Source organism: Tachyglossus aculeatus, chromosome 1, assembly GCF_015852505.1.
Source record: "Tachyglossus aculeatus isolate mTacAcu1 chromosome 1, mTacAcu1.pri, whole genome shotgun sequence".
NCBI classification, from domain to species: Eukaryota; Metazoa; Chordata; class Mammalia; order Monotremata; family Tachyglossidae; genus Tachyglossus; species Tachyglossus aculeatus.
The window spans coordinates 105,883,996-105,911,163 of NC_052066.1; the positions used below are offsets into that span (position 1 = coordinate 105,883,996).

At 44.5% G+C, this 27,168-nt stretch overlaps 1 protein-coding gene across 1 annotated transcript in view; it reads left to right on the plus strand.

Moving 5' to 3' along the window:
• The window catches only part of CFAP61 (cilia and flagella associated protein 61), a 389,026-nt gene that overhangs the window by 141,894 nt on the left and 219,964 nt on the right, over positions 1 to 27,168 (plus strand). Inside the window, exons 11-14 of the mRNA XM_038744718.1 lie at positions 1,194 to 1,233; positions 6,489 to 6,628; positions 19,242 to 19,368; positions 22,325 to 22,402. Of these exons, the coding sequence (XP_038600646.1) occupies positions 1,194 to 1,233; positions 6,489 to 6,628; positions 19,242 to 19,368; positions 22,325 to 22,402 (385 nt within the window). The remainder of the gene's footprint in view (positions 1 to 1,193; positions 1,234 to 6,488; positions 6,629 to 19,241; positions 19,369 to 22,324; positions 22,403 to 27,168) is intronic.

Sequence of the window (27,168 nt, forward strand, 5' to 3'; positions counted from 1 at the left end):
CAGTTTCATAAATGTGGATGAAGCACTAACTCACCAACTGCAGTTTTTCAACTGTGCAAGTGGGTTTTCCAGGATTATTATTATTTTGCAGTTCTGTACTATATTTTGACATTCATTCTTTGGCTATACAGGGTCAAAAGAGTGTGCATTTGTTCCTCAAATTTAATTTCTGAATGGGACAACAGGGAGTTTGGAGGAAGGAATTGTCACTTCTCCTTGAAATCACAGTTCGCAAGTGCCGATTTGGCTAATTAAGGAACTCTTTTTAAGAGCATACATGTAAGGATTAGAGAGAGACTACTGTAGATTTTTTTTACTAACAAAGAGAGGAAGTGATGTGCAATAAAGAGGGTCTATGAGGATTGTATCCAGGGCATCAAATGGCTGTACTATGGGGGTGAAATTAGACTTCATTGTTCCTTTTGTGATGTTGAAAACAAAAAAGAATTATATCCAAAACAGAAGGCAAAAAATGAAGAGGACCTCTCCTTCCCCGGAAATAAAATCAAAGGACTGGATCCAAAAAGCATAAATCATATTAGTGTGGGGATTTGTTTGGAGACTGTGTTGGATGGACCAGACAGAAACAGCAAGATTTCGAAGCCATGTCCATGAAGGCTCGCTGTCAGGCAGACCGTGGATCCCAGTGGAGAAACAGGATTATGGCCATGCGACTATTTCTCTTTTAAAATGTCTTCTATAATCTCCCAAAACACACGTCTGAATCAGTAGCGTTTTATTCCTCCCGGCCATTAATGAGACCATTCTCTGACTTTTAAAATGGAAATCTGGTGACTCAGTATGGTTTGCCCGTGAAAATACAACTCCAGCTGGTGATCACACACTTTGCATATAAAAGAGAGAAGGTTAGAATGGCCCATGTATCCCCTTGCAAAAGAAAAACGATAGATTATCTGCAAAGAGCAACCGTCTTCTTTTGGGTAATTCAAATGCTCTGAAATTATTAAATGTTGTAATATGGCTTTGGACTTTAGGACATACTATCTTAATGACAACTGATGTGAAGCTTATAATGTCTCCAATTGATTAATGCTCAGCAAGAAGCAATCTCTGATTAGTAAGGATGACTAATTGCTGCCTGGAGGGACAAGGAGAGATAAATCTCTTTAAATATACAGTTCACGCTGGAAATGCTCTCAGTTCTGTAACACTGTTTGCTCTTTTGTTCACAGGTCACTGGATTTTATGCAATTTGTTTTCAGCCTTTTCCCTGTAAGTAACCGGCAAAAACTTAGGGTAAAACCCAAAACTTTTACTGAGCACTTAAGGGGAAGCTAGGCTTTAAAAATAATGTGATGTACCATATCTGATCATGCTAAAGGAGCCTGTTGGGGACCGTCTCTATATGTTGCTGACTTGTACTTCCCAAGCGCTTAGTACAGTGCTCTGCACACAGACAGCACTCAATAAAAACGATTGAATGAATGAATGAATAAATAGATGAACAGCTGGACTCAAGCTAGCCAGCCTCCAAAAAGGTCAAAAGTCACACGCTATTAAAAAGAGAATGTCCTTTAGATGAGCGGTGATTCCTTGAATTTGATTTATGACTAGGAGATCACGCTGTATTAATGATTCCCCAATTGGGTAACATTTCAGTTTCCTCAAAAAATATTTCCTCTTTTGAATTAAGTTTCTAATTGCCCCCCTCTGACATTTTCCTAAAGGCGGCATTTCTAACACTCACAGATCTCAACTCTTCCCTGCTGGCGGTGTTCAGGATGCTCACTCCCTGGAAAATGCCAGAAGGGCACCACCCTGTGATAAATGCTCCACTCTGGTTTCCTCTCAGACCCTTGAGAGCGGATTCAGCATCCAGGGCCAGGGGCAGTTCTCTGTCATTTCAGCTGTAGTTTCTAGCTGTGGTAATTCAATAGCCTCATAATTAGGGATATTCATGTGGGCAGAAATGAACGAGATTCAGGTAAAATGACTCTTTTCCTTGTCTGGGTAGGAAAGACAGAAGGTTACAATGAGGTCTTGGAGGAGGGGCAGACTAACATTTTAGGGAAGCAGCTTGGCCTAATAGAAAGAGCAGGGCCCTGGAAGTCAGTGATTCCCTGAATTTGATTTATGACTTGGAGATCATGCTGTATTAATGATTCAGTATTAGTGATTTTAAATCCGGCCCTGCCACTTGTCTGCTGTGTGACCTGGAGCAGGTTCACTTCTCTGTGCCTCAGTTACCTCATCTGTAAAATGGGGATTAAGACTGTGAGCCCTACATGGGACAGGGACTGGGTCCGACCTGATTACCTTGTATCTACCCCAGGGCTTAGTATAGTGCTTGGCACATAGGAAAATCTTAACCAATAATAATAATAATGGCATTTGTTAAGCGCTTACTGTGTGCAAAGCACTGTTCTAACCACTATTATTATTGTTTTCCAGAGTCCAGAAAAGACTTCTTTTTCTTAGGCATGGAAGAGCAGGGGCTGAGCTTGGAATAGGCAGGCAGACATGCAGGACCCAGATGCCGGGTGGGGCCTCAATAAATTACTTATCTAAACCTGAACGCCCAGGAACTTTATCTGCCGTGAAAAGATAACTCGGCTTCACATTTTAGAAAGGAGATTTATTGAACACAACATGTGAATGTAAAGATATTAGGGCCGAATTTCCAAGAGCTGTGTTTCTGTGCCCTGGGCGATACGCGTTTAGAGTGAAACTGCTGTATGAGAGTAAACCTCTCTGTGTGCCAGGTAACATCTGAAATGGTTAGCATTTAATAGCCTAGAAACCATCTCACTCCCAGGCCGAGAGCACAGAACAACCGATAAGAACAAGGTTGACAGCTAGCTATTTAAATCTTCATTTATAGCGAACAAAACAGCGTTCCTAATTTACAACTATTAGACAACACTTGTCTGCTAAGTGACCTTGGGCAAGTCTCTTAATTTTTCACTGCCTGTTACCGCTTCTGCAAAATGGGGATTAATTCTGTGAGCCCAGTGTGGGACGTGAACTGTGTCCAAGCTGATTAGCTTGTATCTACCCCACTGTTGGGTAAGGACTGTCTCTATATGTTGCCAACTTGTACTTCCCAAGCGCTTAGTACAGTGCTCTGCACACAGTAAGCGCTCAATAAATATGATTGATGATGATGATGATGATGATGATAATAGTAATGATAATAATTATGGTATTTGTTAAGCATATACTATGTGCCAAGCACTGTTCCAAGCGCTGGGGTAGATAAAAGTTAATCAGGTTAGACAGAGTCCCTATGCCACATGGGGCTCACCCTCTTAATCCCCATTTTACAGATGAATGCGGTAACTGAGACCCAGAGAAGTTAAATGACTTGCCCAAGGTCACACAACAGACACGCGGTGGAGCCGGGATTAGAACCCAGGTCCTTCTGCACTTAACAGATACCATAAAAAACCTGCCTATGTAGCAGCCTAGTCACTGACTGTCAGAACCAGATACTTCTAGACTGTAAGCCCGCTGTTGGGTAGGCACCGTCTCTATATGTTGCCAACTTGTACTTCCCAAGCGCTTAATACAGTGCTCTGCACACAGTAAGCGCTCAATAAATACTATTGAATGAATTGAATGAATACTCTCCATTCATTATCCCTTTGTCCAAAGACATTTGGATAGTTTTTTCATGTCTGTTGCAAATTAGATTTTACTACTTATGCGGTGGCACTTTTTGACAGTATAGGCACAGGGTAGATTCAGAGAAGCAGCGTGGCTCAGTGGAAAAGACATGGGCTATAGAGTCAGAGGTCATGGGTTCAAATCCCAGCTCTGCCAATTGTCAGCTGTGTGACCTTGGGCAAGTCACTTAACTTCTCTATGCCGCAGTTCCCTCATCTGTAAAATGGGGATTAAGACTGTGAGCCCCCCGTGGGACAACCTCCTTGTAACCTCCCCAGCACTTAGAACAGTGATTTGTACATAGTAAGTGCTTAATAAATGCCATCATCATTATTATTATTATTTTATCCAGTAGCATTAGCTAATAACAATAATAATAGTAATATAATTGTGGTATAGGTTTAGTGCTTGCTTCCTATGTACTAAGCACTGAGGTAGAGACAAAATCATCAGGTCAGACACAGTCCCTATCCCTCAAGGGGCTCACAGCATATAAACGCAGTCCAAATGTATGAATGTATCGTGACTCTCACAGAGCTCCTTTCAAAATTAACAGGCAGATTTGAAAACAACAAATCAATTTTTACCAACACTTTTATTTTTTCTATATTTTTTTTAACCACCGATAGTGAGCAGGACAATTAAATCAAACTGGCTAGCAAGATCTTATCAGGAAAACTGAAATGGCCTGTATGTTCCTGATTCCCCAGCACACCCAAAACTCCCACTGGGCTTCATCCCCAGGGATTTTGCGGAGCGTGTGCTTGTCGGGCACTGGGTAAATGTCGAGCCACGACACTTGAAACATTAGGCACTGTGTGACTTTGGGCAAGTCAACTTAACTTCTCTGTGCCTCAGTTACCTCATCTTTAAAATCGGGATTAAAACTGTGAGCCGTGGGACAACCTGATCACCTTGTAACCTCTCCAGTGCTTAGAACAGTGCTTTGCACATAGTAAGATTTAACAAATACCATCATTATTATTATTATTAGGCAAGGCCATTTTTAACTTCTCAGGTTTTTCATTTATTCGTTCATTCAATCATATTTATTGAGCACTTACTGTGTGCAGAGCACTGTACTAAGTGCTTGGAAGCTACAAGTCGGCAACACATAGAGACAGTCCCTACCCAACAGCGGGCTCACAGTCTAATAGGGGGAGACAGAGAACAAAACCAAACATATTAACAAAATAAAATAAATAGAATAAATATGTACAAATAAAATAAATAAATAAATAGAGTAATAAATACTTACAAACATATATACGTATATACAGGTGCTGTGGGGAGGGGAAGGAGGTAAGGCGGGGGGGATGGGAGAGGGAGAGGAAGAAAGGGGCTCAGTCTGGGAAGGCCTCCTGGAGGAGGTGAGCTCTCAGTAGGGCTTTGAAGGGAGGAAGAGAGCTAGCTTGGCGGATGGGCAGAGGGAGGGCATTCCAGGCCAGGGGGATGATGTGGGCCAGGGGTCGACGGTGGGACAGGCGAGAACAAGACACAGTGAGGAAGTTAGCGGCGGCAGAGGAGCGGAGGGTGCGGGCTGGGCTGGAGAAGGAGAGAAGGGAGTTGAGGTAGGAGGGGGCCAGGGGATGGACAGCCTTGAAGCCCAGGGTGAGGAGTTTTTGCCTGATGCATAGGTTGATTGGTAGCCACTGGAGATTTCTGAGGAGTGATTTTGAACTCCTTGCAAAGCCTCTTTTAGTTTTTGTTTTCCATTTGTTTGTTACAGATTAGACAGCAACAAATTTACCTACCCTCCAAAAAAAAAAAAAAGAAAAAGAAAGGAAAAAGAGAAAAGTCAGATGATCCAGAGGCTTTTCCAGAACTCGGGGGAGGGCAGCTTTTGAAAATGAGCAGATATTTGCCCACTCATTTATCATTCCACCTCCGTCTCTCCTGTGTAGTAAATGAGGGGCATAAAGAGGATTAAGCCCCCAGAGCACTGGATTAACTGGGTGGGACCTTTGAGAGAGCTCAAGAGATTCCCCAAGAGACTGACTTGGTCCAGATTTATTCCACCACGGTGATGTAGGTCAATCAATCCATCAATCAATTGTATTTATTGAACACTTAGTGTGCACAGAGGAATGTCTAAGCCCTTGGGAGATTACAGCACAATAGACACATTCTCTGCCCGAAAAATCTGCACCTCAACCAAATGAAGTGAGCCTGAGCCTCTTGCTGTTGAGTAAAAACGGGGCCTTTCAAAAACATGTTTAGAGGTGTGATTCATACTGACCAGTCATACCCTAGCATACCAGCATACCTCGTATTCTCTAGCATACCAGGCTTTGGAGTCTGAGGTCATGGGTTCGAATGCCGACTCTGCCACTTGTCAGCTAGGTGACTTTGGGCAAATCACATCACTGCTCTGTGCCTCAGTTACTTCATCTGTAAAATGGGGACAAAGACTGTAAGCCCCACGTGGGACAACCTGATAACCTTGTATCTACCCCGGTGCTTAGAACAGTGCTTTGTGCATAGTAAGCACTTAACAAATACCATTATTATTATTATTATCATAACATAAGAATAAAATAACAGTGCATGCTCCACACACATCAAGTGCTCAATAAATACCACTGATATGATATTTATAAAATGCATTTATTGTAACTTCAGTTCCACAGATGGATTTCCATAGAGTATTTTTTCCCCTCATTCTCTCTATCATTTTCCTGCACCAAAATATGAAACCAAAGTACTTTTGGAAATAATGGACATCACCAGTTAGGGAAAACTTAGATATTTTCTCTTAAACATGCACTTTTCCTTCCCTTTTCCCTTCATCTCTTTAATGGTATTTCTCAAGGGAGGAGGTAGCTTCTTATCCACTGACACTCCATATTATATCCTTTCAGGAAAAAGACTACTGCATCATCTCTGTTCCTCATCTGGTGCCTGAATTTATTCTGATCCAAAATTTCGTCAGGGTCATTCCCTTTAGTAGATGCACCCTGGACCAAGAGCTCTATGTCTTTCACCGGGCCGGACTGCTCAAGTGAGTAAATCATGTTGGGCTAAATGGAAGGGCAAAATTTCAACAAGAGCCTCCGGAGGGTAGGGAAAGGTACAGTCTTTCGTTCCCATCATGGATTCATTTCTCAAGAAGAATTCTTCTTGTACCAGGAGAATAGTTCTTGCTCAGTCCTATCTTGCTTGGAATTAAGGTTAAATGTGAATATTAAAGACTTTGCGAGACAAAGAGGGAAAGGAAAAGAGAGTCCATGGCACATGAAATGCAGCCTCTCCAGAGATTCTTTGCTACTCAGAAGGCTAGCAGCATGGCTTAGTGGATAGAGCATGGGACTGGGAGACAGAAGGTCATCATCATCATCAATCGTATTTATTGAGCGCTTACTATGTGCAGAGCACTGTACTAAGCGCTTGGGAAGTACAAATTGGCAACATGGGTCATGGGTTTTGTTGTCTGTCTCCCCCTTCTAGACTGTGAGCCCGTTGTTGGATAGGGACCGTCTCTATATGTTGCCAACTTGTACATCCCAAGCGCTTGGAACAGTGCTCTGCACACAGTAAGCGCTCAATAAATACGATTGAATAAATGAATGAATGGGTTCTAATCCCGGCTCCACCACTTTTTAATAATAATAATAATAATGGCATTTATTAAGCGCTTACTATGTGCAAAGCACTGTTCTAAGCACTGGGGAGGTTACAAGGTGGTCAGGTTGTCACAGTCTTAATCCCCATTTTACAGATGGGGTAACTGAGGCCCAGAGAAGTTAAGTGACTTGCCCAAAGTCACACAGCTGACAAGTGGCGGAGCCGGGATTTGAACCCATGACCTCTGACTCCAAAGCCCTTGCTCTTTCCATTGAGCCACGCTGTTTGACTGCTGTGTGACCTTGGTCAAGTCATTTCACTTCTCTGTGCCTCAGTTACCTCATCTGTGATATGGGGATTGAGACTGTGAGCCCCACAGGGCACAGGGACTTTGTCCAACCCGATTTCCTTGTATCCACCCCAGCACTTACTACAGTGCCTGGCATAGAGTAAGCGCTTAGCAAATACCATTATTATTATTGTTATTATTATTAGGGCTGAGTGGAGGCCCAGGACCACCTTGTTTCTCTGGAAATATTCCATAGACTTATGTTAAATGCACTTGGATCTGTGACTTTTGGGCATTTTATACTCTCCCTATTCCCAGCCGCATAGTCTTGATTTATCTTAGAGGAGCAGCGTGGCTCAGTGGAGAAGAGCATGGGCTTTGAAGTCAGAGGTCATGAGTTTGACTCCCGGCTCTGCCACCTGCCTGCTGTGTAACCTTGGGCAAGTCACTTAACTTCTCTGAGCCTCAGTTACCTCATCTGTAAAATGGGGATTAAGACTGTGAGCCCCATGTGGGGCAACTTGATCACCTTGTATCCGGCACTTAGAACAGTGCTCTGCACATAGTAAGCGCTTTACAAATACCATTATTATTATTATCTTATGCTGTCGAGTCATCTCCAACCCATAGTGACACATGGACACCTCTCTCCCGGAACGCCCCACTTCCATCTGCAATCGTTCTGGTAGTGGATCCAGATAGTTTTCTTGGTAAAAATACAGAAATGGTTTAACACTGCCTCCTTCCACACGGTAAATTTGAGTCTCCTCCCTCAACTGTCTCCCATCCCGCTGCTGCCCAGCACAGGTAAGTTTTAATGTGTATCAGATGGCCTTCCAGTCGCTGGCCGCTGCCCAAGCTAGGAATAGAATGGACAGGCCTCTGCTTGACTGTCCCTCCCGTAGTCGAGACTGGTAGAGTACTGGAAACTCTCCAGATGTGACCCTGAGGGGAAGCCCCATAGTACTTATGTACATATCGACACGTTATATATTATAAATTATTTTATTTATGTTAAGGTCTGTACCCTCCCTGACTGTAAATTAGCTGTGGGCAGGGAAAGTATCTACCAACTGTCTGGTATTATACTCTCTGAAGTGCTTAATACAGTGCTCTGCTCAAAGTAAGCGCTCAATAAATATGATCGAATTCATTCATTCATTCATTCATTCATTCCATCGTATTTATTGAATGCTTACTTTGTGCAGAGCACTGTACTAAGTGCTTAGAAAGTACAAATTGGCAACATGTAGAGGTGGTCCCTACCCAACAACGGGCTCAGTCTACATTTGGGAGACAGACAACAAAACAAAACAAGTAGACAGGTGTCGATACCACCAGAATAGATAAATAGAACTATAACACTATAGAACTATATACGTCATTAATAAAATAGAGTAATAAATATGTACAAATACACAAGTGCTGTGGGGAGGGGAAGGGGGTAGGGCAGAGGGTGAGTGGGGGTGACGGGGGGGGAGGAGGAGGAGAGAAAAAGGGGGGCTCAGTCTGGGAAGGCCTCCTGGAGGAGGTGAGCTCTCAGTAGGGCTTTGGAGGGAGGAGGAGAGCTAGTTTGGCGGATATGCGGAGGGAGGGCATTCCGGGCCAGGGGGAGGACGTGGGCCAGGGGTCGACAGCTGGACAGGCGTGAACGAGGCCTGGTGAGGAAATTAGCGGCAGAGGAGCGGAGTGTGTGGGCTGGGCTGTAGCAGGAGAGAAGGGAGGTGAGGTAGGAGGGGGTGAGGTGATGGAGGGCTTTGATGCCGAGAGTGACGAGTTTTTGCTTCATTCAAAAGTTGATAGGCAACCACTGGAGATTTTTGAGGAGGGGAGTGACATACCCAGAGCGTTTCTGTACAGAGATAATCCAGGCAGCAAAGTGAAGAATAGACTGAAGTGGGGAGAGACAGGAGGATGGGAGATCAGAGAGGAGGCTGATGCAGTAATCCAGTCAGGATAGGATGAGAGATTGAACCAGCAAGGTAGTGATTTGGATGGAGAGGAAAGGGTGAATCTTGGTGATGTTGTGAAGGTGAGAACCGGCAGGTTTTGGTGATGGATTGGTTGTTTGGGGTTAATGAGAGAGCAGAGTCAAGGGTAATAATAATAATAATAATGATGGTATTTGTTAAGCACCTATGTGCCAGGAACTGTACTAAGTGCTGGGGTGGATCCAAGCAAAGGAGGTTGGACACAGTCCCTGTCCCATGTGGGGCTCACAGCATCAATCCTCATTTTACAGACAAGGTCACTGAGGCCCAGAGAAGTGAAGTGACTTGCCCAAGGCCACACAGCAGACAAGTGGCCGAGCCGGGATTAGAATCCATGACCTTCGGATTCCCAGGCCTAGGCTCTGTCCACTACGCCATGCTGCTTCTCATAAGCAGGATGACACAAAGGTTGTGGGCTTGTGAGATGGGAAGGTTGGTCGTGCCGTCCACAGTGACGGGAAAGTCAGGGAGAGGACAGGGTGTGGTTGGGAAGATAAGGAGCTCAGTCTTGGATATGTTGAGCTTTAGGTGGCGGGTGGACATACAGGCAGAAATGTCCTGAAGGCAGGAGGAGATACAAGCCTGGAGGGAGGGTGAGAGAACAGGGGAGGAGATGTAGATTTGGGTGTCATCTGCGTAGAGATGATAGTTGAAGCTGTGGGAGCAAATGAGTTTACGAAGGGAGTGAGTATAGATGGAGAACAGAAGGGGACCAAGAACTGACCCTTGGGGAACCCCCACAGTAAGAGGATGGGAGGGAGAGGGGGAGCCTGCAAAGGAGGCTGAGAATGTATGCCCAGAGAGACTAGAGGAGAACCAGGAGAGGATGGACTCCGTGAAGCCAAGGTTGGATAACGTGTGGAGGAGAAAGGAATGGTCCACAGTGTCGAAAGCAGCTAAGAGGTCAAGGAGGATTAGAATAGTGTAGGAGCCATTGGATTTGGCAAGAAGGAGGTCATTGGTGACCTTTGAAAGGGCAGTTTCAGTAGAGTGGAGGGGACAGAAGCCAGATTGGAGGGGGTCTAGGAGAGAGTTGGAGTTGAGGAATTCGAGGCAGCGAGGGTAGATGAATCTTTCTAGGAGTTTGGAAAGGAAGGGTAGGAGGGAGATAGGGCGGTAACTGGAAAGGGCAGTGGGGTCAAGAGAGGGGTTTTTAGGATGCTGGAGACGAGGGCATGTTTGAAGTGCTAAGTAAATACCAGACAATGATGATGTTGATGACCAAACAGGAATTCAAACGTTAGGAACCACAGCTGGAAACCATCCTTAAGGACCTCATAATTCAGGAGCAGGTTGTATTCTTGCATTCCCTCATGTCATTCCCCTAGAAGTCGTCGTTGTGAATGGCAGCCACTATGGTGCATGAGATTTCCAAGGTAGACTTGGCCTACCAAGAATTGGATAAGCAGTAGTAGGGAAAACCTTTAGCTAACGGGACAGTAACAAAAGTCTTTGCTAATCTTGATTTTCTGATCGATCCTGTTGGTGCAGTGTCCCATCCACTGTAGGTTCAAAGTTGAATTCTGGGAAGCGGGAGGGGGATCCAGACAAGCTCAATTCTGGAGGAGACTCCCCTCCCCACCCCCGTCTTGGAAAGTCCCCCGAGCAGGCAAATTCCGTGACAACTCCCTGTTCTTGAATTCCAAAACGTCCCTTATACATCTATCAATTGATCCATAGTATCATTAAGGGCTTACCCTGTGCAGTACTCCAGCTATGGACACGGAAGTGTACTTGTTCTTCAAATGCCATTGAGTCGTTTCCAACCTATAGTGACTCCATGGATACATCCTCTTCTGAACTTCCAATCTTCTGTCATAAAGTCGTTCTAGTATGTATAATAATAATAATCAATCAATCAATCGTATTTATTGAGCACTTACTGTGTGCAGAGCACTGTATTAAGTGCTTGGGAAGTACAAGTTGTCAACATATAGGGACAATCCCTACCCAACAGTGGGCTCACAGTCTAAAAGATAATAATGATGATGGCATTTATTAAGCACTTACTATGTGCAAAGCACTGTTCTAAGCTCTGGGGTGGTTACAAGGTGATCAGGTTGTCCCTCGGGGGCTCACAGTCAATCCCCATTTTACATATGAGGTAACTGAGGCACAGAGAAGTTAAGTGACTTGCCCAAAGTCACACAGCTGACAATCGGTGGAGCCGGGGTTTGAACCCATGACTTCTAACTCCAAAGCCCATGCTCTTTCCACTGAGCCATGCTGCTTCTCCAATGATAATAATGATGATGATGACATTTGTTAAGCACTTACTATGTGCCTAGCACTGTTCTAAGCGCTGGGGGGGGGGGAAACAGGGTAATCAGGTTGTCCCACATAGGGCTCACGGTCTTAATCCCCATTTTACAGATGAGGGAACTGAGGCACAATTGTCCCACATAGGGCTCACAGTCTTAATCCCCATTTTACAGATGAGGGAACTGAGGCACAGAGAAGTGAAGTGACTTGCCCAAAGTCACACAGCGGACAAGTGGCAGAGCCGGGATTAGAACCCATGACCTCTGACTTCCAAGTCCCTGCTCTTTCCACTGAGCCACTCTGCTTCTCGAGCAACTCTGTGTATCCATAGAGTTTTCTCAGTAAAGATACGGAAGTGGTTTACCATTGCCTTCTTCCGCGTAATAAAAACTTGAGCCTCTGCCATTGTCTTTGATTCATCTGCCTTCGACTGCTGCCCAGCCTGGGTGAATCGACTTCAAAGCTTCGGCTTAGATCTTTCCGTTATGGGTAGCCCTAGATGCCATAGCTCTAAGCTTCATCAGCACACACAAACTCTCCTGCCATTTATTCATTCATTCATTCAATTGCATTTATTTAGCGCTTACCGTGTGCAGAGCACTGTACTAAGCGCTTGGGAAGTGCCATGATAAGGCTTCAATTCAAAGGAGAGATGGAAGGGTACAGTAGAGGTTTTTTTTAAAAAAAAATAGTATTTGTTAAGTGCTTACTATGTGCCAGGCACTGTACTAAGTGCTGGAATACTTACTTTTAGACTGTGAGCCCTTTTAGACTGTGAGCCCACTGTTGGGTAGGGACTGTCTCTATATGTTGCCAACTTGTACTTCCCAAGCGCTTAGTACAGTGCTTCGCACACAGCAAGCGCTCAATAAATACGATTGATGATGATGATGGTGGAATAGGTACAAGCAAATAAGATTGGACACGGTCCCTGTCCCACATGGACCTCACAGTCTATGTCCACATTTTACACGTGAGGTAACTGAGGCACAGAGAAGTTAAGGGACTTGCCCAAGGTCACACAACAGACAAGGGGTGGAGTTGGGATTACCGTAGCTCAGTGGAAAGAGCCCAGGCTTTGGAGTCAGAGGTCATGGGTTCAAATCCTAACTCCGCCAATTGTCAGCTGTGTGACTTTGGGCAAGTCACTTCACTTCTCTGTGCCTCAGTAACCTCATCTGTAAAATGGGAATGAAGACTGTGAGCCCCCCGTGGGGCAACCTGATCACCTTGTAACCTCCCCAGCACTCAGAACAGTGCTTGGCACATAGTAAGCACTTAATAAATGTCATTATATATAAAACCTTCTGACTCCTGGGCTTGAGCTGTATACTAGGCCAGGCCTCTTCTCTGCTTCTAAAAATAATAATAATTACGGTATTTGTTAAGCACTTACTATGTGCCAAGCACTGTTCTACACGCTGGGGTAGATGCAAGGTAATTAGGTTGTCCCACGTGGGGCTCACAGTCTTAATCCCTATTTTAAAGATGAAGTAACTGAGGCACAGAGAAGTTAAGTGACTTGCCCAAGGTCACACGGGATACAAGCGGTGGGGCTGGGATTAGAACCCATGTCCTCTGACTCCCAAGCCCGGGCTCTTTCCACTGTGCCACACTGCAATTCCTGCCCTCAAGCGTCTTATCTAGCCAGGGATTCAGACCCCATAATAAATGACAGGTAGGGGGAAGCAAGAGAATTTAAAGTTAAGTTCATAAGTGTGACTCGGGGGGATTAGAGGGATAGAAATTACTCAGGAAGGCCTTCAGGAGGAGATTCGATTTGAGAATGGCTTTGAAGATGGGGAGAACCGTCTTCTTCTGGATGTGAAAGCAATAATAATAATAATAATGGCATTTGTTAAGCGCTTACTATGTGCAAAGCACTGTTCTAAGCGCTGGGGGGATACAAGGTGATCAGGTTGTCCCACGTGGGGCTCACAGTCTTAATCCCCATTTTACAGATGAGGTAACTGAGGCCCCGAGAAGTGAAGTGACTTGCCCAAAGTCACACAGCTGACAAGTGGCGGAGCCGGGATTTGAACCCAGGACCTCCGAAGGGAAAGCATAAATAAGAGACTGAAAACAAGAGGGATGGAAAGGAAACACTGTGATGGCTGGAGAGGAACAAAGCATGTGACCTGGGGTGTTGAGGAGAGAAGCAAGGATAAGTAGTGGGGATAGAGTGATTGAGTGCCTCAGAACCAAAATATTACCCTTTCCTGGTTTCAGTGTGGTTTTAAACCCCATTTCCTCGTTCATTTTGCTGAATTTCTTATGAACTTGGAAAGCTTGGCCCAGAGGGCCTAATGCATATCACCCCCCTGACACTGAACAATGAGAGGAGAATTTATAGCAATTTCAGCCCCATATGCTTACATCTGTAGCTGCTGGTTTCGCACAAGGTTTTTGGAAAACATAAGGGCACTGAGTCCTTACTTCTCTTGTTCTGACATTTTGCAATAGACTGTTTCAGGTCTTTAAGTTAGGTTAGTCTCTAGATGTTTTAATTTCTTGACTTCAGGTCCTAGTTTCCTGCATTTATTTGTTTTTAGTCCTTCCCTTGGGAAATTTGTATTTGTTTCTGTCATCTGCCCTCCAGCCACTGTGGTGAACACTGAGGCAAATAAGTCATTTACATTTCAGCAGAGTCTCTCTATTCAACAAAGTATAGTAATTCTCTCTCTCCCACCTATTTGGAAGGTTTCCTTTTCTTCATACTTGGAATGTGTAAAAATATTGGTCTTCTGATTTGAAATACAGGTCCGTTTGTGTATTCGTTTGCTTTTCTTCTTTTTCCCCATTATTAATCCAAAATTTGAGGCTTGCCCAGGTCATGCCTGTACATGATCATCTGTGCTGGGAATATTGTCCTTCAAATTTGAATGGCTTTTTGCACTTTCTAATTCTTCTAGTGTCTGGTTGTTGTTTTGTTTTTTGTTGATTTTTATTTTTCCAGATGGCTCTCTTTTCCTCTGAATACTATTCAGTTCTTCTTGGCCTTCCATCCGCTCCATTTCATCCAGCATTTAACAGTCTCATTCCTTCATATTTTGATTGGTTCAAATATGCCATCTTTTCGTAACTTGTTTTGGCCCTTTCCAAACAAACCTACTTTGTCATGTGGCTTAGAGAGAGAATCTTGTGCTAAGAGGTTTAATCAGGTCCTTGCTGCTTCCTTTAGAGTTGTAGATGAAATCACTTTTTCTAGCTTCAAGGGAAGGTCAGTGATGGTCCTGGAAATGTCTTTAAAACTCACAAACAGCCAGAGTGCTTTGTTACTTTTTTTTTTCCTTAAACTTCCTGTACCTTCCATCAGACAGGCTCCAGACAGAATTGGAAACAATACTCTCACTTTGCAGGCATATTTCCAGTTTAGTTTTGCATGGCTGAGAGTGTTAGAAAACCTCCTCAGTGTGTGATGTTTACTCACTTTTAGAACAGATTTGTTTGGCTTTCAGCTGCGCCCTTTGAAGCAACTTAAAGCCTAGTGGAGCCATTCTGGGGGTCATCATATTCTCCCTGGTGAAATACAGCAAGGCATGGCTAATTATTACTTCACTAAATCTGTACATACAAGAACAGCCCTGAAAATTAGCATGGGCCTCAAGTTCTAAACAAAAGAATGAGATTGAGAGCAAACTGATGTGGGAGTGGCCAACTTTGGGAACCACCACAAAATATTATTATTATTTTTAGTAGTCGTAATAATAATAATAATATGTTTTAAGCATTTAATCTGTGCCAAGCACTGGGATAGATGCAATATAATCAGATTGGACACAGTCCCAGTCTCAGCTGGGCCTCACAGTCCAAGAAAAAAGGAGAATGTGTATTTAATCCCTGTTTTACAGATGAAGAAACTGAGGCACAGAGAAGTTAGGTAACTTGCTCAAGATCACCCAGCAGGCAGGTGACAGAGGCAGCACTAGAACCCAGGTCTCCTGACTCCCAGTTTTATGCCTCTTTCCACTAGGCCCTGCTGCCTAATCGTTTGTACATCCCTGCTGGCCTGAAAGGGAACCGTGTTTTGCTACTGAATCTGATATTTTTATTTGAGTTTTTTTCCCTTCTTGTGGAGGGGTGGGAGGGGGAGGTGTGTGTGTGTGTGTGTGTGTGTGTGTGTGTGTGTGTGTGCGCTGTTTCTTCTGGGGAACAATTAGGCTTTGAGCTTCTCTTGATCTTGTGGTTTCTCGGGAATAGCTTGAATGATGATGTTGGGGGAATTGGCTGGGGTCCCAAACTCATATCAGGTGAGGAGTTGAAGGCTTTGGTCAATCCCAGTTTCTTTTGTCAGTCTAGGGAAAGGGAGTAAGCGTTCCACTCCTTCGATTCTTCCATCCATCCCAGCAATAACTCGAGACGATCTCCTGCCTTCTCTCAAAATCCACCCCTTCCACCCGCATCTGACCCAATTCATTAGCACCTTATCAAAACACTTGTTCCCCTCCCTTCTCCCCTCTCTGACCACCAACTGTTTGCTTCCTAATGGCTTCTTCCCCATGCTTTTAAACACACTTATGTCTCCCCTATCCTAAAAAAAAACCCTCCCTTGACCCCACAGCTCCTTCCAGTTCTCACCACATCTCCCTCCTGCCATGCCTCTCCAAACTCCTTGAGGGAGTTGTCTACACCCACTGTCTCCAGTTCCTCGCTTCCAATTCTCTCCTTGACCCCCTCCAATCTGGCTTCCGTCACCTACATTCCAGAGAAACCACCCTCTCAAAAGTCACCAGTGATCTCCTTCTTGCTAAATCCAATGGCCTCTACTCCATCCTACTCCTCCTCGACCTCTCAGATGCCTTCAACACTGTCAACCGCCCCCTTCTCCTGGAAACATTATCCAACCTTGGCTTCACTGACACTATCCTCTCCTGGTTCTCCTCCTCTCTGGCTGCTCATTCTCATTCTCTTTCGTGGGCTCCTCCTCAGCCTCCCATCTAACTGTGGGTATCCCTCAAGGTTCAGTTCTGGGTCCCACTACCACCTCGGAGAACTCATTCACTCCCATGGCTTCAACTACCATCTCTATGAGGATGATTCCCAAATCTACATCTCCGGCCATGATCTCTCTCCCTCTCAGCAGTCTCTCATTTTCTCCTGCCTTCAAGACATCGCTACTTGGGCGTTCTGCTGCCACCTCAAATTTAGCATGTTCAAAACAGAACTCCTTATTTTCCAACCCAAACCCTGTCCTGCCCGACTTTCCCATCACTGTAGAGAGCACCACCCTCCATCCTGTCCGTGACCTTGGCATTATCCTTGACTCCTCTCATTCAACCCATGTATTCGATCTCCCACTAAATCGTTTTGGTTCAGCCTTTACAACATTACTAAAATTCATCCTTTGCTCTCCATCCAAATGCTACCATGTTAATCCAGGCACTTATCCCGCCTTGATTGCTGTGTCAGCCTCCTTGCTGACCTCCGTACCTCCCATCTCTCCCCACTCCAGCCCGTGCTTCACTCTGCTGCCCAAATCATTTTTCTACAAAAACATTTAGTGCATGTCTCCCCACTCATCAGGAACCTCCTGTGGTTTCCCATCCATCTCCATCTTCTAGACTGTAAGCCCACTGTTAGGTAAGGACTGTCTCTATATGTTGCCAACTTGTACTTCCCAAGTGCTTAGTACAGTGCTCTGCACACAGTAAGTGCTCAATAAATGCGATTGATTGATTGTTCTCCACAACAAACAGAAACGCCTTTCCACCGCTTTAAAGCACCCAATCCCCTTGCCCCCTCATACTTCATCTCACTACTCTCCTACTACACTGCAGCCCCAGGCCCCACCCAAAGCTGCCTTCAGGTGCACCTGGGTAGAGCACACTTCCCTTTCCCCACCCTAATCATTCCCTTTTCCATGGTGGAACTCCTTCCTCTACCTCCAGCTCTGGCCTGGGCTGGAGAGCATCGTGGCCTGGGATTAGCAGATGGAACAGCCCAGGTCCAAGGATTTGGGGATTAGCAGATAGAACGGCCCAATTCTCGGTCCAAGGATTTGGAGATGAGGAGAGGCGGGGTGACAGGAAACTGAGGATAGAGGGGGGGAAAAGCAGGTGAGGGCCATGGGAAGAGAAGTGGTCAACATCTTTGGGGAAGGAAATGATGGAGCCCAAAGGTTGGCTCTTCCCATCCAGATCAGCTCAGTGGCCCCAGGTAGTCACAGAAAGAAAATGGGCATCTCTGACTGTCTGATTTACCAGCTATGGAGGAGAATTATCATTAGTGTTAGCATTTATTAAGCACCTAATAGGCCAGCAGGGATGTACAAATGATTAGGCAGCAGGGCCTAGTGGAAAGAGGCATAAGACTGGGAGTCAGGAGACCTGTGTTCTTGTGCTGGCTCTGTCACCTGCCTGCTGGGTGATCTGGAGCAAGTTACCTAACTTCTCTGTGCCTTGGTTTCTTCATCTGTAAAACAGGAATTAAATACACGTTCTCCCTTTTTCTTAGACCCAGAGTAGGTACTGGATTTATTTATTTTTTAGGCACTGGGTAAATATACTGAGTTTTCCATACTGCCTGTTTTCCATACAGAGAAGCAGTGTGGCTTAGTGGAAAGAGCGCAGGCTTGGGAGTCAGAGCACCTGGGTTCTAATCCCGGCTCCACCACTTGTCTGCTGTGTGACCTTGGGCAAGTCACTTAACTTCTCTTAGCACTTCGAACAGTGCTTTGTACGTAGTAAGCACTTAAATGCCATCATTATGATTATTTGGGCCTCAGTTCCCTCATCTGTAAAATGGAGATGAAGACTGTGAACCCCACATGGGACAACCTGATTACCTTGTATCTACCCCAGTGCTTAGAACAGTGCTTGGCACATAGTAAGTGCTTAACAAATACCATAATTATTGTTATATATGTTTTGGCTAGAATACTGTTGGGGAATTAGGGAACATTAGTCCATTAGAACATTAGGGAACCAACCAGGCCTGTTTGAAATAAGCACTAAAGATGTCGGAAGAAATGTGTGCATGGATACATGCACGAGGTTTGGGACACTATGAATGCCATAGGATCAGTATATACCTGTATATATGTATATATGTTTGTAAATATTTATTACTCTATTTATTTATTTATTTTACTTGTACATATTTATTCTATTCATTTTATTTCGTTAATATGTTTGGTTTTGTTTTCTGTCTCCCCCTTCTAGACTGTGAGCCCGCTGTTGGGTAGGGACCATCTCTATATGTTGCCGATTTGTACTTCCCAAGCGCTTAGTACAGTGCTCTGCATGCAGTAAGCGCTCAATAAATACGGTTGAATGAATGAATGAATGAGTATTCCTTAAAGTGGGATTTTGCCAGAGTGAACATCATTGCTATAGGAGAACCGGGTGAACAAGATAATGCAAAACCTTGCTCTCTGCTAACATGCTAACAAAAAATAAATTGATTAAGATTTCCACCTCAGAGGATTCTGGGGGAAATGAAACCGTTTTATGAATTTGTAGCAGCTATTTCAAATCAATCAAAAAATCCCTTTCTATGTCTCTGACCAGGTCAATTTCCATAAGACCAGCAAAAACCAGTGATACACCAGCAGTTGAAAAGCTCATCCAAACCCTTGTCCAGAATAAAAGCATATTGGATGATTTAGAAAAATTTAATGAAGCTCGTAGAGATCCAGTAAGTGTCAGTTCACTGTATATTTACTTTAAAAAGTGTGCATGTTCATTATTGATAGATATTATAGACTGGGAGCCCATTGTTGGGTAGGGACCGTCTTTATATGTTGCCAACTTGTACTTCCCAAGCACTTAGTACAGTGCTCTGCACAAAGTAAGTGCTCAATAAATATGATTGAATGAATGAATTATTATTGTTATTATTGGAGAAGCAGCATGGCTCAGTGGAAAGAGCACGGGCTTTGGAGTCAGAGGTCATGGATTTGAATCCCGACCGCCAATTGTCAGCTGTGTGACTTTGGACAAGTCACTTCACTTCTCTGGGCCTCAGTTACCTCATCTATAAAATAGAGATGAAGACTGTGAGCCCCCCGTGGGACAACCTGATCACCTTGTAACCTCCCCAGTGCTTAGAACAGTGCTTTGCACATAGTAAGCACTTAATAAATGCCATTATTATTATTATTATTGTATTTGTAAAGTGCTTACTATGTGTCAAGCACTGTTCTAAGTGCTGGGTACATACAAGTTAATCAGGTTGGACACAGTTTTATTCTCCTTTTTACAGATGGGGTAACTGAGGCACAGAGAAGGTAGGTGACTTGCCCAGGATCACACAGCAGACAAGTGACAGAGAAGCAGCATGGCTCAATGGAAAGAGCCTAGGCTTGGTAGTCAGAGGTCAGGGGTTCTAATCCCAGCTCCGCCACTTGTCAGCTGTGTGACTTTGGGCCAGTCACTTCACTTCTCTGTGCCTCAGTTCCCTCATCTGTAAAATGGGGGTTAAGACTGTGAGCCCCACGTGGGACAACCTTAATTACCTTGTACCCCTCCCCCCAGCACTTAGAACAGTGCTTGGCACATAGTAAGTACTTAACAAATACCAACATTATTATTATTATTAAGTGACAGAGCTGGGATTCAGACCCAGATCCTCTGATTCTCAGACCCATGCTCTTTCCACTGGGCTATTCATTCAATCATATTTATTGAGTACTTACTGTGTGCAGAGCACTGTACTAAGCGCTTGGAAAGTACAATTCAGCAACAGATAGAGACGATCCCTACCCAACAACGGGCTCACAGTATTCTCACAGTGATGTTGTCATGCCAAAGCCATTCGTTTTCCCAGAAGCAGCCAACGTGCACGTGCGTTGATCTTTAGGAATGTAAAGATGATTTTGTCTTTGTCCACATGATTTGATCTATCCTGCTGAAATGGATGTCAGTTTTGACAGTTCCGACTGTGTGCCTAATCGGTGCAGTCAGTACAAGCGATCATTGTATTAGGTGTTTGGGTTAAGCATTAAAGGAGATAAGATATTGCTCATGCCTTCTCCTCTGCTTGGAAAGCCCTCTCCGTTCATATCTGACAGACCATTCATTCATTCATTCAATCATATTTATCGAGCACTTACTGTGTGCAGAGCACTGTACTAAGCACTTGGGAAGTACAAGTTGGCAACATCTAGAGACGGTCCCTACCCAACATTGGGCTCACAGTCTAGAAGGGAGAGACAGAGAACAAAACAAAACATATTAACAAAATAAAATAAATAGAATAAATGTGACCAACATTCTCCCCATCTTCAAAACCCTCCTAAAATCATATCTCCTCCAGGAAGCCTTCCCTGACTAACCTCTCATCTCTCCACCCCTCGTTCCCTCCCTTCTTGTGTCCTGTGAACTGGTGTTCGTACCCCAAACCCTTTACGAGAAGCAGTGTGACTTAGTGGAAAGAGTGTCGGCTTGGGAGGCAGAGGTCATGGGTTCTAATCCCGGCTCCGCCATTCGTTAGCTGTGTGACCTTGAGCAAGCCACTTCACTTCTCTGGGCTTCAGTGACCTCATCTGTACAATGGGGATTAAGACTGTGAACCCCACGTGGGACAACCTGATTACCTTGTATCTAGCCCAGCGCTTAGAACGGTGCTTGGCACGTAGAAGCTGGGTGGCTCAGTGGAAAGAGCCCGGGCTTTGGAGTCAGAGGTCATGGGTTCAAATCCCCTCTCTGCCAACTGTCAGCTGTGTGACTTTGGGCAAGTCACTTCACTTCTCTGGGCCTCAGTGACCTCCTCTGTAAAATGGGGATTAAAACTGTGAGCCCCCTGTGGGACAACCTGATCACCTTGTAACCTCCCCAGCGCTTAGAACAGCACTTTGCACATAGTAAGTGCTTAATAAATGTCATTATTATTACTAGAAAGCGCTTAACAAATACCGTCATCATTATTATTATTATTATTTGATGTTCTCCACCCCCTCCTACTTCCCTTATTTGTCATTTATTTGGTCTGTCTCCTGCAATAGACTATAAACTCCTTATGGTCAGGGCTCATGTCTATTTATTGTACTGTATGTACCCAATTGCTTAGTATAATGCTCTGCACCCAGTAAGCACCCAGTAAACACCACTGATTGACTGATTGATCCTAGTGTTCACAAAGTTTACAATCTAATCAGTTTACACTCTTCATTTAGATGAGATCCTAGAGGTTGGGTTACTCATCTTTCCCATTGCTTTGTACTTTATAAGGCCACAGTACTATAAAAGCGCCATTCACGCTCTGCACACAGTAAGCGCTCAGTATACTACCGGTGGACTGATTCACGACAAAACAGATTAGCAACGAGGATGATGATAAAACAGACAAAATTTCAACAGGGTGAAGAAAAGCAAGGCTAGTTAGTGGTTTCATTAAGATTTCCCTTAATATATTATAGTTATATGTATATATATATATATATATATATATATATATAGTTATATATTAATTTCCCTTAATATATAACTCACTGGAAACAAGTCTTCCTCTTTCTCCTGGATATTATGGCTCATCAGATCTTACCACATTTCCGTTTTCTTCCAAAGCCCACGACATGGAGCGGTGTTTTGAGATTGACTGAAATAGTTCACTAGAATGATAGAATTTTAGCCAGATGTTTTCATCTTTCCAGGATGGGACACCGGTGCAGGCTTTTGTAGCTGAAGTTTTGGACCAGATAGTCGGAATTTCAGTGATCAGAAATGAAATGGTAAGTCTTATTGTGTCTAAAAACACCTAATGTTCAATGCCTTATTTACTTTAATAGAAATCCCATTTTTTAATGGTATTTGTTAATGTGCCAGGTACTGTTCTAATTGCTGGGGTTGATACAAACGAATGGAGCTCAAAGTCTTAATCCCCATTTTGTAGATGAGATCACTGGGGCACAGGGAAATTAAATGACTTGCCCAAGGTCACACGGCAAACAGGTGGCAGAGTCGGGATTAAACCCATATTCTTCCACTTCCCAGGCCCGTGCTTTATCCCCTAGGCCATGCTGCTCTATCACTTTACCAACCAGAAATCTCTAGAAGCTGAAGCGTGTGGCCAAGTGGATAGAGCAAGGGCACAGAATTCAGAATGTCCTGGGTTCTAATTCCATCTCTGCCACTTGTCTGCTGGGTGACCTCGGCCAGGTAACTTAACTTCTCTGTGCCTGTTGCCTCATCTGTAAAATGGGGATTAAGTCTGTCAGCCCCATGTGGGACAAGGAATGTGTCCAACCCAATTTGCTTGTTTCCACCCCAGTGCTTAGAACAGTCTCTGGATCATAGTAAGCGCTTACCCACAATTATTATTAAATTGGACGATTTCTGGAACCCCTTATTGGAATAACTCAGAGAAGCAGCATGGCTCAGTGGCAAGAGCCCGGGCTTTGGAGTCAGGGGTCATGGGTTTGAATCCCGGCTCCGCCACATGTCTGCTGTGTGACCTTGGGCAAGTCACTTAACTTCTCTGGGCCTCAGTTCCCTCATCTGTCCAATGGGGATGAAGACTGTGAGCCCCCCGTGGGTCAACCTGATCACCTTGTATCCCCGCCCAACGCTTAGAACAGTGCTTTGCACATAGTAAGCGCTTAACAAATGCCATTAAAAAAAATAACTAGAGAAAAAACTGGATAAATAATTAGAGAAGCAGTGTGGCTCAGTGGAAAGAGCCCGGGCTTGGGAGTCAGAGGTCATGGGTTCTACTCCCAGCTCCGCCACTTGTCTGCTGTGTGACTTTGGGCAAGTCACTTAACTTCTCCGTGTCTCAGTTACCTCATCTGTAAAATGGGGAGGAAGACTGTGAGCCCCCGTGGGACAACCTGATTACCTTGCATCTACCCCAGTGCTTAGAAAAGTGCTTGGTACATAATAAGTGCTTAATGAATACCAACATTATTATTATTGTTATTATTATTATTATTATTATTATTATAGACTTCTAGACTGTGAGCCCACTGTTGGGTAGGGACCGTCTCTATATGTTGCCAACTTGTACTTCCCAAGTGCTTAGTACAGTTCTGCACACAGTAAGTGCTCAATAAATACGATTGATTGATTGATTGATTGATTCATAACTGTCTATTGGTCCCTTGTGGGAAAGGAGTTTGCCCCCTTTACCTCCTACCTTTTTGCAGCTCCCCTGGGGTGTTGGCATAAACTCTCTGCTCAACTAATTATTGTTGGGGAATTGTTGAGGTGCTCTTGAGGAGGAAGTCCTGGTTTCTAGGGGAATCAGCTGCCCAAGATAACAAAGGATTGTGAGTAAAGAGTAGTCTCCTGACTTTGGGACAACACAGAAACAGACTTGCTGGCACCAATAGGAAATTGACTAGGCTCCCTTATGGGATGGAGGTGGAGGTGACCACCTGGGAGTTGAACTGTACCCTTTCATCCATTCAATCGTATTTATTGAGCGCTTACTGTGTGCAGAACACTGTACTAAGCACTTGGGAAGTCCAAGTCGGCAACGTATAGAGACGGTCCCTACCCAACAGTGGGCTCACAGTCTAGAAAGGGGAGACAGACAACAAAACAAAACATGTGGACAGATGTCAAGTCATCAGAATAAATAGAAGTAAAGCTAGATGCACAGCATTAACAAAATAAATAGAATAGTAAATATGTACAAGTGAAATAGACTAATTAAACTGTACTAACATATATACAGGTGCTGTGGGGAGGGGAAGGAGGTAGGGCGAGGGGGATGGGGAGGGGGAGAGGAAGGAGGGGGCTCCGTCTGGGAAGGCCTCCTGGAGGAGGTGAGCTCTCAGTAGGGCTTTGAAGGGAGGAAGAGAGCTAGTTTGGCGGATGTGCCCTGCCGTAGCAACCAGACATGCACATGGGCAAAGATGATGATTATGACTGATTTTACTGATTTTTCCATAGGGAGAGTCTCATCTGAATGGGCGCATCAACCATATGTAACACAGGGTGACCCTGGGCAAGTCACTTCACTGTGCCTCAGTTCCCTCATCTGTAAAGTGGGGATGAAGACCCTGAGTCCTATGTGGGACAGGGACTGTGTCCATCCTAATTAAGTTGTACCTATTAAGTTGTATTATGTTGCCAACTTGTACTTCCCAAGCGCTTAGTACAGTGCTCTGCACACAGTAAGTGCTCAATAAATACGATTGATTGATTGATCTACCCTGGGGCTTTAGTAGACTGCCTGGAACACTGTAAGTGCTTAATATATAACAATAATAATAATAATACTGGTATTTGTTAAGTGCTTACTATGTTCAAAGCACTGTTCTAAGCGCTGGGGGGGGGGATGCAAGGTAATCAGGTTGTCCCACGTGGCGCTCACAGTCTTAATCCCCATTTTGCAGATGAGGTAACTGATGTACAGAGAATTGAAGTGGCTTACCCAAGGTCACCCAGCTGACAAGTGGCGGAGCCGGTATTAGAACCCACAACCTCCGACTCCCAAGCCCGGGTTCTTTCCACTGAGCCAGGCTGCTTCTATATACTATAAACAACAACGACAACAAAGAGGGGGTGACAGGGGTCTGTGGAGGATCTAGGTAATAAAACCCAGTTCTATTCACATAATGAGTGTCACTAAATCAGCTAGCATCGTCAGCTAACTCAGAGCTGCTCTGGGTGCTTACCCAAATGCCACTGGCATTTTTGGATGGGCAATGGAGAGAAACCCCGATGGGGTCCTGGCTAATATCTATCAGTCAGTTTCAACTCACTGTCATTCTGTGGCCTCCCTCTTCCTGCAGACATCTGCTTCTGCCTGCTTCATGCTGTAAGGCCTCTAATGTATTGCTCTGATAACGTGATTAGCAAACAGTACTTTCCCTTCCCTATGAGTCCTTTACCTCCTAATCTGATCAGCAACTGCACTCACACCTGCATAGATCTTCCTGGAACTTCTGGAGGGTTTTACCTGGAGCTCTTCGCGAAATCAATCAATCAATCGTATTTATTGTGCGCTTACCGTGTGCAGAGCACTGTACTAAGCGCTTGGGAAGTACAAGTTGGCAACATATAGAGACAGGCCCTACCCAACAGTGGGCTCACTGTCTAGAAGGGGGAGACAGAGAACAAAACCAAACATACTAACAAAATAAAATAGAGTAGATATGTACAAGTAAAATAAATAAATAGAGTAATAAATATGTACAAACATATATACATATATACAGGTGCTGTGGGGAAGGGAAGGAGGTAAGACGGGAGGGATGGAGAGGGGGAGGAGGGGGAGAGGAAGGAGGGGGCTCAGTCTGGGAAGGCCTGCTAGGCAGCTCTGACTTCGGTATCTTGCCAGTTTGACCAACTGGCACTTGTCACTCACTCCGTCTTGTCAAGCGCTTACCGTGTGCAGAGCACTGTACTGAGTGCTTGGGAGACTTGAGCGCTTACTGTGTGCAGAGCACTGTACTAAGCGCTTGTTGTTGTTCTTGTTTAGTTTCGTTCTCTGGCTCCCCCTTCTAGACTGTGAGCCCACTGTTGAGTAGGGACCGTCTCTATCTGTTGCCAACTTGGACTTCCCAAGCGCTTAGTACAGTGCTCTGCACACAGTAAGCAGCTCAATAAATACGAATGAATGAATGAATGACAACCCCCCTCCCTTCCCACACCCCCCGACAACCCCCTCCCCTCCTTTCTCGCCCACCCCGACAACACCCCCCGCACCCCTCGACAACCCCCTCTCCCCTCCCGCACACCCTGACAATCCCCCCCTTCATTCATTCATTCATTCATTCATTCAATCGTATCTATTGAGCGCTTACTGTGTGCAGAGCACTGTACAGATTTATTACTCTATTTATTTTATTTGTACATATTTATTCTATTTATTTTATTTTGTTAATATGTTTTGTATTGTTCTCTGTCTCCCCCCTTCTAGACTGTGAGCCCACTGTTGGGTAGGGACCGTCTCTATATGTTGCCAACTTGTACTTCCCAAGCGCTTAGTACAGTGCTCTGCACACGGTAAGCGCCCAATAAATATGATTGATTGAATGAATGAATGAATGAATGAATGAGACTACAGCACAGCAGAGCTGATAGACGCGTTCCCTGTCCACAAGGAGCTTACACTCTCCAAGCTTGCCTGAAAGCAAATCTTCAACTGTTCCTGTTATTACTGGTAAATCAAAATTGGCAGTGTTCTTTCAGACCTTTTGCTGAAGCACTCATGGGTAGAGCTCTATTTTCCAAAGCATACAATGATCAATTATTTGTTTCGGAAGAATTGGCCCATTTAGGTCTTGATCTCTTTTCAGATCTACCCATTACTGCATCTTCAGTATCTTCTCAGCAGTGTTTCTCCTACATAATTTGGTTTAAAAGGGAAGCATGATGCATGTGAAGAAAAGAAGCTAGCTAGGAGGCAGATTGGGCTCGTGGGAAAAAATAAAATCTGAGTCTGTGGGGATGGATTCTAATCCCAGATCTGATCTTGCCTGCTGTGTGTCTTTGAGTAAATCACTTAACTTCTCTGCTCATCAGAAGATAAGGATTGTAATGCCTG